The 12,990-nt window shown below is 42.4% G+C and overlaps 1 protein-coding gene across 1 annotated transcript; it reads left to right on the top strand.

The window, feature by feature from the left end:
* The first annotated feature begins 950 nt into the window (after positions 1-950).
* C2H3orf85 (chromosome 2 C3orf85 homolog) lies at positions 951-11,884 on the top strand. The gene is made up of 4 exons (XM_056329041.1): positions 951-1,059; positions 8,760-8,908; positions 9,130-9,268; positions 11,571-11,884. Exons 1-3 carry the CDS (start codon positions 1,023-1,025, stop codon positions 9,232-9,234), a joined length of 291 nt encoding a protein of 96 aa, XP_056185016.1. The 5' UTR covers positions 951-1,022; the 3' UTR covers positions 9,235-9,268; positions 11,571-11,884.
* Positions 11,885-12,990: the final 1,106 nt, after the last annotated feature.

Genomic DNA, 12,990 nt, shown 5'->3' with positions numbered 1-12,990 from the left:
ATGACATGACTAAACGCTCTTTTATTTCCCAAGAAACCTTTGCTCCATCCACTGTCCAGACTGCATGGTTCTCACTGTGAACGTAAGGGTGAAGTACTACAGCTCATCAGCGTGGAGTCTGGTCCCTGACCAGTAACGTCAGCCAGGTCTAATTCCCTGCCAGAAAGATCTTTGGGTAGATGCACACCTGTGCTACTGAACTGCAGATCAACTCGCCTCAAGCGTGATGAAGCTCAGCTTCCCCGTGGTCCCTCGCCATGGGCGGAGGCGAGCTTGGGAAGATAAAATGCTCTGCAGCAAGACAACTGTTACCGACCGTGAGTTTAGACAGAAAGGCAACATCTAATTGGAGAGGTAGGAGAGGTAAGACAGCACAAACACCACAGTGTCCCCACTACAGAGTCCTGACACTAGCAGAAGGCAATGAGAGATGCTGTGACCTGTGCCCAGTTTGGGGCAGGAGCCCACCTCTCTCTCTCCTTCCATGCCCTCGGGCTTTCTCAGCCGCTTTTATCATAGGTTTATTTTCCTCAACCCAAACGTTACACCGCTACAACATACTGTATACTTAGGCACTGCTCTCAGAGCAGGTGGGTTCAAACACCGTTTCCCACCATTCGTATCCATATAAATTCATATAAACCGCTCATGCCCGTTACCACAGTGAGAGGAAAACCATCATGCAGAAGACTGACTCGCCGCCACTTGCCCATACAGCGCCCACAGAACCAGCCCAATGTGCTATTTTGCATTCTAAAGCTTATGAAAAAGTTGATGCATCCCCACGATAATGAGCCATTATTGCTCATTAGAGGCTCAGTTTGCAGAGTCCAAAGTGTACAAACAGAGGTGTACAGGACAAATCTGAGCTAAGCACTGTACCCTGCCCTCTGCCCGCACCAACGATTTACAGGTATCTGGTAAATGATTTATAAACCTGAAGATAACAAAGTATAAAATCGTATGACTGCCTGCACTTTACAAAGGAAATACTTTCTGGATAATCTGCCAGAGCTCTGAAAATGTTTCAAATTTTAGCGTCTGCTCTGCTGTTTACAGGTAAGTGCCTGGCACCCTGTCTCATGTCATTCCCTTCTGGCTTGTTAAATAGTCAGCTGGCAAGAAACCCCGTGTTGCCACCAGAACAGCACTGATGGAGCAGAATTAACTGGAAATTGCTGCAACAGGGACATATGGGAGAGTGGGCGAGCACAAGACTGCATTGCAAATTCTGTGAAATACAGTCTTGATTCTGCTCCTCGTGACTACTTTTGAACTTCTTACTGCTCAAGCCCTCAGGTACGAGCAGCAAGGATACATTCCTGACTGAAAGGGATTCTTACAGGATGATATCCTGAACTGTTAAAATTGTAGAAAAAGCTTAATGCCGTTTTTCTGGACTCTTCCCTAAACATTATTCTGATTTCAATGTCTATTGTTTGTAAGAAACAATTTCACATGCATTTATAAGACCCATGACGATCTATTTCTGGGAGGTCTGATTTGAATTGCTTATGGAGACTGATTTTTTTTTTAAAGCTCTCTGGCTGTGTGATCCCTGAACCTTCACAGCAGCCTGCAACCAAGGCACCTAAAATCCAGACTCACCCTGTAAAACCTGGACCAGAGTGAAAATGGATGGGGCAGGGCTGCAGCATCACCAAGGCTGGAAAAATGTTCTTTCCAATGCAGCACAGACTGGTACAGTCGATGATCAGTGAAGCACAGGCTGTGAGATTAATTTATTCGTCACTAAATTAGAACAAACCAGGCAGGCAGTAAGCAACTGGTGACTTCTCAGGTGATTGCCTGCATCATGGAAAGATGCTCCATCCACATGTATGCATTAAAGGCATTTCTTAGATCTGAGCGCTCCAGCGCACGTGTAGCAAATACCTGATGTGAAGAGCTAAGGCAAAATGAGGTAGACAGAATTATCCAATGCTTAATCATGAATTAATAAAAAAAGATGCTTTATAAATTGGGACCACAGTCAGGTGTACTCGCTCTTGTGGGACAAATTCTCTTCCTGGTCATACAAGCCTAAGTTTCAGCTGCAGCGAGGCTCTGCAGGGAGGGGTGGAGGTGGAAAGGGCCCTTTTTTCTCTTCTGCAAGTTAGGGCTTACCTAGAAACCTTCCTTTCCCCTTCATTTGCACTCGCTGAACTGCAACTGTTCCTGGATCCTTGTCTGCCTTCCTGAGCCTCACCTTCTTCCCATTTCCCATCACAACACAAGCAGCATCACTTGAAGCCAAGCTGGGAGCACAGCAGCCTGCTGTCCCTCCTTTTGGAAGGCTTATCTTTGCTTTCACCACCCTTACATCTGTCTTTCCTAACAGATTCGTTTACCCTCTTTCCCTGGCTCCTTTCTTCAAAAGGCAGGAAGGAATTAATTACTGATTATTAAGGAGCTCTTGAAAAAAGTTTCATTGGTCACAAACAGTTCTGTTTTTCATTAATTGTGAATCCTTTCAGCAATGACCAAGGTGGTGGTGAATTAAAATGGAGACTGTAAGGCTCACTAATGAAACCCTGACTCTTCATCACACCTTCAACTCAGCTGCTATAAATCCCTCCCCATAGCAAACCATCCGCACATGTCCGGGAATAGACTTCCCGGGCTCTTGGCTGGCTGGTTAGCCTCTGCAGGGCGCAGCAGCGAGGGATGGGCTACAAGAGCATGGTGGCCTGGCATTGGGCTCATTACTGAAGTCTCTCAGATGTCTGATATGGTGTCTTGCCCATTCACTCAAGGTTAAACTGATGGCCACATACAGATTTAGGAAGGAAATTTTGCCAGGACCCACTGAGCAGAACCAATGGAGCAATGCTTTTTTTTTTTTTTTTTTTTTTTATTTAATACTTTGCTGCAGGGGAAGTAGTTCCTTCCCTAGGATTATCTAGGATTTTTGCCAAATTGCCTTGCTATTTACCCACACCTGACAACTTTCCTGACCCCTGGCATCACACCAGCAATATGTTCAATAGCTAATTCTGCATTAAGTGTCTGTAACTTGTCTGCCTCTGCCGATGAGGGAGGGAGGCTGATGCTATAGCCCTAATGATTGCTAATGACTGAGCTCTCATCTCTTGAACCAGAGAGCTCTTGTGTCCTGTGCTGTAAAATTAAGAACTGCCAAAGAATAGACACTACCGTATTTCAAGCTTTAAAAATAAACAGAGAAGGCCAAAATTTCAGAGACTGGGTGGTACAAGCAGTGTAGAAGCACTTAATCAGTGACTTTAAATTTTGCTGTTGACAAGTGTTAGCAAATCTAACTGATCTAATTTTATTTTAAGATCTGTTACCATCCAAACACTTCGGGATACATGGCCAATGTGCATATGCACATTTCTTTTTCACCATTTGAAAAAGCAATATGCAGGTGTTTAATGTAATTGTACTTGTCAACTGAGAAAAGGTGACGTGGCCCAGAGGTGGCCTGCGGGATCCAACAGTCTGTCCCTGCTGCCACCCAACCACGTAAGCAAAGTGCTGATAACCACATCCTGATTTCCATGGTGTGCCACGTAACCTAGAGAAATACTTTAGCGAAGAGAAAACCAGCTTCTACACTTTTCTTCCAGCACTTGCACTGTTGCGCTGTGGTATTCTGCATCCTCAGACCGAGTCCTGGGGCGTGGCTTTGGGAATCTTTTCTGGATTTAGAAATGTAGAGAGCTGAAGCATTGAGGGGTGGGGGTGTGAGTCCATTCTGTCTCATTTCCAACCTTAAGAAACACGCCTGACCCGCAACATTTGATTTACTTTTTCAAAGTTCCCAACACGTCAGCACCAGCCACCTCAGCAGGGTTAAAGTGTCCAAGGTTGAAGTTTAGCTCTGTCCAAGTTTAGCCTCTGTCCAAGATCTGTCCTTAAAGTGCTGATAAGAGCCGCAGCCTTACTCCTGTGAGCTGACATTTTGACCAGACAATCACCAAAGCCGATAATAAGAAGAGTTATTAGACAAAAAAGGAAAGGAGCCAGAGCAATTGCCAACTTTTGACATTTAAATTCCATTGATATAAATACCTTCAGCAAAAGGTTTTCAGGCTGTCAGAAACTTGCAATAGTCTTCAGAAACTAGGGGGAAGAACAAATAGCTCCAGTTTATATGACAACGTGCATAGAGAGTGCCTGAAGTGCTGCTAAGTAATTGTCAAATTTTTTGTAAATATCGCAGCAAATCAGAGGTGAACCACTTTTCCCTGGGGTAGATGCACACCAGGGATAATTTTTTGTCCCAAGCCTTGAGAATGCTCCTCACCACTTACACAATACTGCTGATTGAGGTAAATAAGGCTCCTGGGGCTGCAAGGGGGCAGCTTCGATGCATAACTTATACTAAAGCAAGTTTAAAGGTTTGACTTGTCATTTAACTCTGCCAATTACACATGCAAATGGTGGTTTGGCTGCTCTCCCCAAAGACTGCTAAACACACAATGGCTCATACTTAGCTTTTAAAAGAGAAAAAAAGTATATCAATTAAATGGGTGCCTAAGCAGGCTAAGGTGTCAAAATTTAATCCCATACTCACTTTTTCAACCGTGTGATGAAGTGGGTCATTGCATGTTCAGCCGACAGGAAAAGATGTCTTCCTGGGAAGATTCTGCGGTTGCACCCAGCTAAATATCTTGCTTTCTAGAAATCTGTCCTTGCACAACAGAGCTCAGCTTCCATTCGAGTCTAGTATGAAGAGATTTTAATGCACAATAACTTAAGAACTACACAGGTTGATTTTATATTTTAAGTGCATTTTGCTTGCTATACTGTAATACGTTTTTATTATTACCTTGACATGACAAGCTCTTTGATATGCCTTTTTCATAATCAGGATTGGGTGTTTTTTTTTATAGCTAATGCTGGTGTAAGTACACAAAGATGACAAGGTTCTATGACCATCTCCCCCCTGTGAAGTTATATACCAGCATATTTATTCTTATTCCAGTTCACACTAATCCAAAATGAGGTGCTCAGAAGACACGATAGCAGTAAAGATTTCTAATAGTTTTCCCTCTGGACAATCTGTTTGGGTGTACAGGATAGACAAAACTACCTGCTGAAGGCAATAATTACATGAGCTAAATATCTGCTTGCTAAAACCAGCCCATTTTTTTCTGTAATTTGCTTTTCATGTGAGAACACTGAGTGAATCTTCAAGAGATGATGAAAGGAAACACAAACTGGTAGCAACTGATACAGCCCTTGCAATAGTCACTACCCACACACATTCCTCCTATTTTCCCTTTGGGTCATTAATTCCTAAATGTGCTTTTCAAATAACATATTTATATAAGAGGGAAAATGGTATCAAATAAAAAACCTTAATGTACAGTATGTCTGACCGCTCTTTACAGTGACTTAACTTTGTTTCACTACAATTTGAAATTCTTCCATCTTTCTTCAGCTCAACTTTATGCACTGTGAGCCATTTCATTAACATTACCCACCTGCTCTTAATTCCCTCTTGCCTGATACCCAGGTGCTCTGAAACCCCATTCTCCTGGCTTCTGTGCTAGTCTTCTGCAAGATGGAGAGCTGCAGTCCTCCAGGAACAGGCTGTGTTTATAAAGCACCTACCTGAGCAACAAACTCTTCCACAATCTTTTACTAAGCTGTTCAAAAGATGGGGGGAATTGACACCCGGTCTGAGAAACTGAAATTGAAGCAAGATGTAGGTTACTTGCGGCAGACAATACACCGTGTTCACGGGGGCTACTCAGATGGAGACATCTGGTCTGATGCCCCCAGGTCTACGTTAGAGCTTTAAGACATTGCTTTCCCTGAGCTCTGCCAGAGCACGAGCAGACACACAACCCTGCTTGTCTGTGTAGTCCCTGTGAAAGACCAACAGGAGTATTTCTAGTTTCTCTAGAAATGGTCTCAGCGGAGTTCTTCTGGAGGAGAATGGAGTTTGCCCTGTTCGGAGACATGTAACGATCTTTACAGTAAGATGAAGGGAGAATGAACTGAGCCTGAAGGATCAGCTTGAACATAAAGGCACTTACTGATTTAGTCTGGAGAGGAGGAGGCTTGGAGGAGGACCTTATCACTCCTTACAGCCACCTGACAGGAGGCTATAGTGAGATGGGGGTCCGTCTCTTCTCCCAAGTAAGAAGCAACAGGACGAGAGGAATTGGCCTCAAGCTGTGCTGGGCGGGTGTAGATTGCTATCAGGAACAATTTGTTCATGGGAAGGGTGGTCAGGCACTGGCACAGGCTGCCCAGGGAGGCGGTGGAATCACCATCCCTGGAGGTGTTTAAAACCCATGTAGATGTGGTGCTTAGGGATGTGGTTTGGTGGTGGGCTTGGCTGTCCTGGGTTAACAGTTGGACTTGATCTCAAAGGTCTTCTCCAACCTATACGTTTTTATGATTCTATTCTTCTGCTACTTACACATCTTTGGAGTGCCCCAGCAGTTAGGGAAAAGCCCTGCAGAGATGGTTCCCAGATGCTAAAGGTGAGAGGCAGAAAGGTTTGAGATACCACCTAGAAAAGAACAAGAGCTGGGTGTCAACGATGACAAAAGCAGCCAAAAGCAGAGCTGACCTCCCTGCCTCTCCTTGGAGCAGGCAAATGCACTTTAAACAAAGTGAATATTCTGTATTCTTAGGGATGGCATCTCTCACTGGATACAGGTGCAGCTGGAGCAGACCAGATATTAAAAATTGAAAGTTAATAACCTTAAGATGCAGCACTCTACACCACAGCAGCCAAGACAACATCTCACCGTCCCACCAAGCAGAGCAGCAAGCTCTTGTTATGAAGATGCTGGCAGCAGGGAAAGGAAACACAAAAACCCAGAGCTACTTAGTAGTATTTTTTTCTAGCTTACTGCCAAACGAGAAGGCCAGAGCACATATTGGTGATAAAAATCTAATGTTTAATGGCCCTTACTAACTATATGTACATCTAAACAAAAGCGAAGCCCATTCCTGAGACAATTACTGATCCCAGTTCAGTTATCCCCATCCAGAAATGTAATCATGAACTTACAAAATATTCAAGACAAAGAACCCCACCCACAACAAAGCAAAACTCACTGAAGATAAGTTACCAGGTCATAGATTTTCTATCTATGGGATAGAAATAGCAAATTGCCAGATAAATAATGAAATTTGGCACGAGCTTAGTGTATCTTGTGCAACTCCAAACCAGAAGTGTAGCAGCTTAACAGACAAATGCAAGAAATATATTTTTTTCTTACCCAGGCCAAAATCTTACTTGTTTTGTGAAGCACAGAAGCAGCTATTCCTCCGTTCTGTAAGGGGAAAGAGCAGTTCACACAACAAGAGTCTTCACACCAAGTGTCTGAATTTCATGGATTTGTTAACATTTTTAAAGATGGCATTCCTTGAAAACTCCCTACTCCAGAATTTCTTCCTCCAGTTTCTGATTATAGTAACTTGGAATCTAAAGAAACTGCGGTAGGAGAGAACTACAGGGACTGTCATTGCTTGCTAAGTAAATTTTCTAAAGTAGTATTTCATGTCTTTGTTAAAAGCGAAGATGACAACTAACTCCACTCCTTTTTTTAGTTCATTACTGCATAGTCAAGCATTTTGTCACACTCTTTTCAAACGTTTTTTGGCTTCGAAAAGAAGCAAAGTGAAAAGGAACAGCAAATACTTTAGCTTATATATCTGCGACATATATGCATTCAGCGTATGTTTTCTTCTATTTAAAAAACTCGAGCGACCACATTGCGGGCGATCAGCAAAGCTAGCAATAATAGTAAGCGAACTGGATTCAGCTGAGCACTGCACATGAAAGCAAACGTTTGACATTCTCAGTTAGATTTCCCCCCCTAGAAATTCAGAAATAAGGGCACTGGAGAGCTGTCGGTGAGGCCGGAGCTTGCCCTGCTGAGCTCCCGTTATAAGACAAAACAGGGAGGGGTTCAAGTTCTTGGCCCATCTATACCAAGAGTGTGCAGGTCACCCTCAGGTGTCCATCTAAACCCACTTCATTAAATTGGAGCACAGCTGTTTACAGACACTGGCCTCAGCTTTGTTGATGTAGCTGAGCTTGAACTTAATCATTGGTTCATTAAAAAATCATATGATTCGTACTGACATGTTGTTTCAGACCAGTTTAGCACCAAATGAATTTGTGTCTCAAAGACTGGAGACTAAAAAGAAAAGACTTTTCCCGTACCAGAAACTTTCATATGAAGTTAATGAGGAATTCAGCCCTTTTTCTTAGGTAGAATGGTTATTTCAAGATGATCTACAAGAAGTGCTTTGGCACCTGGGGTGACCTCAGAAGCTGTCTAAAGCAATGCAATAACAAGGTTAGAAGTGCAATATATTTTGCTTACAGAGGAATTTCCATGCATGCAATTTCTATGCTGCTACTAATCAGAATAAACCAGGAGGTTTAGAAGGCATATTTAAATTCATAGATAGGTTTAGGGTTTTTTAAAACTCTTGAGGCTTCTCAGCACACCTGAGACTAGCATAACTCCATTCTAAGGGGGTTTTTTTGGTCATAAAACCTTGTATTAAAAATAAATGAGTGCCTTAATTTGATTGTGACTTTACTTTGGATTCAACAGCAAAATAATGATTTATAGCAGCTGTTGTATTAACTTCAGGCTTAAAAACACCAAAAGTCTTTCTGAAGATCTAAGGCAGGACCATCTTTGATTTCTGCTAAATGAACTACACATCCAAAGACATGCTCCTGGGGTATAAATAAGTTTTTTGAAGTGCGCTTTCTAAAATATTTTTCTGATATTACAAATGTTTCTCAGCTTCCATGTCAGGTGTCCTTGGAGCACCTTTTCTGACAGAAGAATCAGCAAATCAATTTATGCGACTTAAACGACAGATACCATACTCTCAGAACTACTGGGACCCAAGCAGCAGCCAGAATGCATGGGGATACATTGTGGCTGAACAGGTATTTTCTTCCATCATCTTGCAACACCTATTTAAAATTAAAAAAAAAAAAAAAAAAAGCAGCACATACAGGTCCAGGATTGACATGTAACAGTAACTCTTTGGGGCCAGGGAGGAAATCTGTCCAATTTATCAACGTAGGCAAGGTTGCTCAGTAGTCACACACTGGATTTATTCATTATCAAAGCTCAGAATATTCTTTTCTGTTTTGATCTGCTTCAGGTTAGTGAATCATGGACAGCTTTGAGAGACACAGCACAATACTACCTGGACTTGGGTTCTTATGCCTTTGATCCTTCAACCGCCACGTACGATGGGGTTTCTTAAGAGAGTGTTTCATAGAACGCATGCGTGTACCTAAGTAAGTAAAACTGACCGATATAAAAGTGCTGCCAATTGGGTCCCATTGGCATATCTTGGCACATTAACAAACCTGATAATAATAGACATCTTGGAAAATTAAAGTAGATTTGTTTTTACTGTCCAGGTTTTATAGTTATTTAAATGCGGTCATTTTATTGTGGCCTGTTCTTTTGTAAGTACACTTTGAAAGGATTCATTAAAAGCTTGAAGAATATACTTCTTCTTAAAAGTTCAGAGAACCTAAACTGCAACAATATGTCCTATATAGTTGGTTTAAAAAGCAGACAGAAAGCAATTCCTGAGGAAAAAAATTAAAGATAACCCCCCCATCTATTTCAGTAACAAAACTGTATTCAGTGTAGCATAAAACTTCAGTAGAACAAAACAGAGAATGGGACACAGCAGTTGGTAGAACCAGTATATATAGATTAGCACACAAGTGCATGAAAAGAAGTGTCTCAAATTGTCATAAAGAAATTGTTTAGGACTATGCTAAACTGTACGCATTTTTGGGACATCATTTTGTCAAATGTAGGAAACAATTGCTAAATGGTTCCGTTTGACAAGCACAATGCAGAATAAACACATTATTCCTGTGAAACACTTTTCATACGGAGATACTACAGTCCTTTGGAATGAACAGGAGTGAGCAGAACTAAACTTATACAACTTCAAGTTTCAGCACTTAAAATAGTTACCAAGACATGGCAATCTGATCAGCCTGACTGTAATCACCAATAGGAAAATGGGCAGACGTCTCCTCGTAATATACTTTAAATTCAATATGCTTTGAATTTTATTGACTTAAAAGTAGCTTTCCTTTCAAAAACAAGTTTCATTTTGAAATGTGGCTTTTTGAAAAGGCCTTGTTTTTTATAAGATAAGAATTCAATTTGAAGAGTCTCAGATTGAGCTTGCTAGGGCTGCTCCACCTGAAAGTGATGCCAGTTTCACTCACTCTGAGCTGAAGCAAAGCGGAATAGTTAGAAGTCATGATCTCCCTGCCCTCCTGCCAAGCCTTCAGCTGATGCCCTTGGACCACTGGAGGGAAGCAGCAGGGCATCCATCCTCTCGCAATTTCTAACACTGATATGGGCAGCAGGTTTCTTGGCTAGCAGCAGTCACCTCTGCCTTAGGACAAACCTGAAGTTACCTGAATACACTTCACTCAGTTTTCTGGAAAGAAAACCCACCCTGTCTTTTCCATCAGCAAAGTTCAGATAGAAGATGCCTAACTGGCCTGGTGAGGCCACATCTGGGGTGCTAGGTCCAGTGCCGGGCTCCCCAGTTCAGGGGAGACAGGGAACTACCGGGGAGGGTCCAACAAGGGGCTGCAAAGATGATGAGGGGCTGGAGCGTCTCCCTGATGGGGACAGGCTGAGGGAGCTGGGGCTGCTCAGCCTGGAGAGGAGAAGGCTGAGAGGGGACCTTACCAGCATCTACAGACACCTTAAGGGCGGGTGCCAAGAGGACGGGGCCAGGCTCCTTTCTGCGGTGCCCAGGGACAGGACACGGGGCGATGGGCACACACTGCAGCACAGGGGGTTCCTTCTGAATATGAGGAAGAACTTCTTTACCTTGAGGGTGACGGAGCCCTGGGACAGGCTGCCCAGGGAGGCTGTGGGGTCTCCTTCTCCAGAGATATTCAAACCCACCTGGGTGCGATCCCGTGCAACCTGCTCTGGGAGACCCTGCTCTAGCAGGGGTTGGACTGGGTGGTCTCCAGAGGTCCCTTGAACCTCAACCGGTCTGGGATTCTGTGGTTAGTTGTCCAATACACATGTCTGAAGGCTGTGATCCTGGCAGCCACCAGGAGTACTACAAGATGAGCTGTGCCTCCAGAATGGCAATCCTTATGATTGTCATATGACAGGATTAAAGCCAGTTTACAGAAAGACATTTGCAGGCACTCCCACTGAAGCATGTTTATGATTTCAGAACAAGGCTGGTTAACTCCCAGACTGAAGTTAACTTCCCAATGCTAATATGACAGAAATTAACATCCAGAGTTTTTAATGAAGGCATATAGTAGAAAAGACATCAAGCCAGAAGTTACAACAAACATTATGGATCAAGACAGACAATGATTTTCAATCTTATTGATCATGATTAGTGGTATTTCTGAGATGGCCAAGAAAAGCAAGCCTATATAGCATATGCAGGAAATCTGGTTCAGGCGCTGTACTTCCAAAAGAAAATATTTGCAAAAGCTTACAAATCTGAAGACTGGAGCTGCCAGCAGGATCTTTAAATTAATTTTGCAACATTTTTCTAAAAGCAATTTATTCCATCTTTTCTAGTGACTACATCAGACCTTGCACAGACACGCTACAGCAGTCTGGGACTCGCCTCCAAGCAATAGACAAGGATGAGCTATTAAACCCTCCACGTCTCCCATCTGGCCATGTTAGGGTATGGCATGTTACGTATTTGACATTATGTATTTGATCAGATGACTTCATATCATCCCACTGTCTAAAGCCCAAATTAACACACTAATTCTCTCATTGTAAATTGAATAAGGAGTTGAAGACAAGACAAACATTAACTTTTAGCAGATTAGGTTTAAAAAACCCTGTGTTTTCAAGTAAAACTTTTTTCTTTGGCTAAACAATTGTTTTTAAATGTACATTTCTGCTTCTGTGACTGAAAACCACAGTTTTATTTGTCAGTATTTTACTTTAGCTACATTTTTGAGATGCAAGGGGTCACTTTGGGTGGGTAAGAGAAGTAGAGCACATTTGCTCCGGCTTTGGCTAGCAAGAAGAGTACCCTTCTGTGCTGCAAGTGCATTTCCATTTGTTCAAGTACTGGGGTCAAATTATTAAGTATTTTAGTATAAATCCATATGTATACGCAAGTGTATGCTTTATTCTCCACATTTAAACTTCTGTACTTGGTCTTGAATGATGAAACCAACTGAAGGCACAGCTGCTATGGTGACTGGCTTTTTCCTACTCCGTGGAAGTAGGAGCCGGTGGAAACATTCATGGCTCCTTTTCCAATAAAAGCGGTGACAAAAAAAAGTGTGCTTTATGCCAAGTTCTTGAGTGTGGAAGTCTCCCCATTCCTATCCTTTAATCTACCTTATTTTGGGACATCTTTGAAGAAAGGATTGGGCTTCCACGTTTCTTCTGTGTGTTTATTAGTATATGGCTAGCAATTAAGAGCTTTCAGCTGTGGTCAAAATTTCTGCACAAAAAGGACCTGTTGGGGAAACTGAAATGGGTTATTACCTGCAGGGCAGGGTAGGAGAAGGCAGGCAATTTTTGTTTAGTTTTTATCCCAAAAGAGCAGGTTCTGTGCATTGTACATTCAGGGTTTTTTTGTGAATATGAACTGTATACTGATATTGAAGATAATGTTGGATCTCCTGAAAAAAAAAAAAAGTGTATTCTTGTATTTTGGCAATCTCTACCATGCTCCTAAGTACAAAACTATCCATAGGCCATTAAAAATTTCTCTGCATAGAACAATGGGCCTGAAATTGCTGTTATTCATTAGCTGAAGCTGAAAATTCATTAAACACTTGAAAGAGATAAATGAGGTGCAAGTTCAGTATTTGCCATGTAGAATTTCACATCTTCAGTCACGCTACTTAATTATGAACAGTTCATTCAAAGATAAGGGGTGACAAGTGATGTATAGACTAAAAGACCTCACTAGTTACACAGTCATTGCCTGTCCCTTCTGTCCCCCGTCTCTGTGCTGCTTGACCTT

The sequence above is a fragment of the Falco biarmicus genome, chromosome 2, assembly GCF_023638135.1.
Source record: "Falco biarmicus isolate bFalBia1 chromosome 2, bFalBia1.pri, whole genome shotgun sequence".
NCBI lineage: Eukaryota > Metazoa > Chordata > Aves > Falconiformes > Falconidae > Falco > Falco biarmicus.
Note: the sequence above shows the minus strand (reverse complement) of the source record. Positions and strands in the feature narration are given on the sequence as shown.

Bases quoted from the DNA above. Each gene is read 5' to 3' on its own strand.
- C2H3orf85 (XM_056329041.1), top strand. From the start codon at position 1,023: ATGTTTCAAATTTTAGCGTCTGCTCTGCTGTTTACAG. The intron at 1,060-8,759 runs GTAAGTGCCTGG...AATGTTTCTCAG, and splicing joins GTCTGCTCTGCTGTTTACAG to CTTCCATGTCAGGTGTCCTT. The intron at 8,909-9,129 runs GTATTTTCTTCC...GATCTGCTTCAG, and splicing joins GATACATTGTGGCTGAACAG to GTTAGTGAATCATGGACAGC.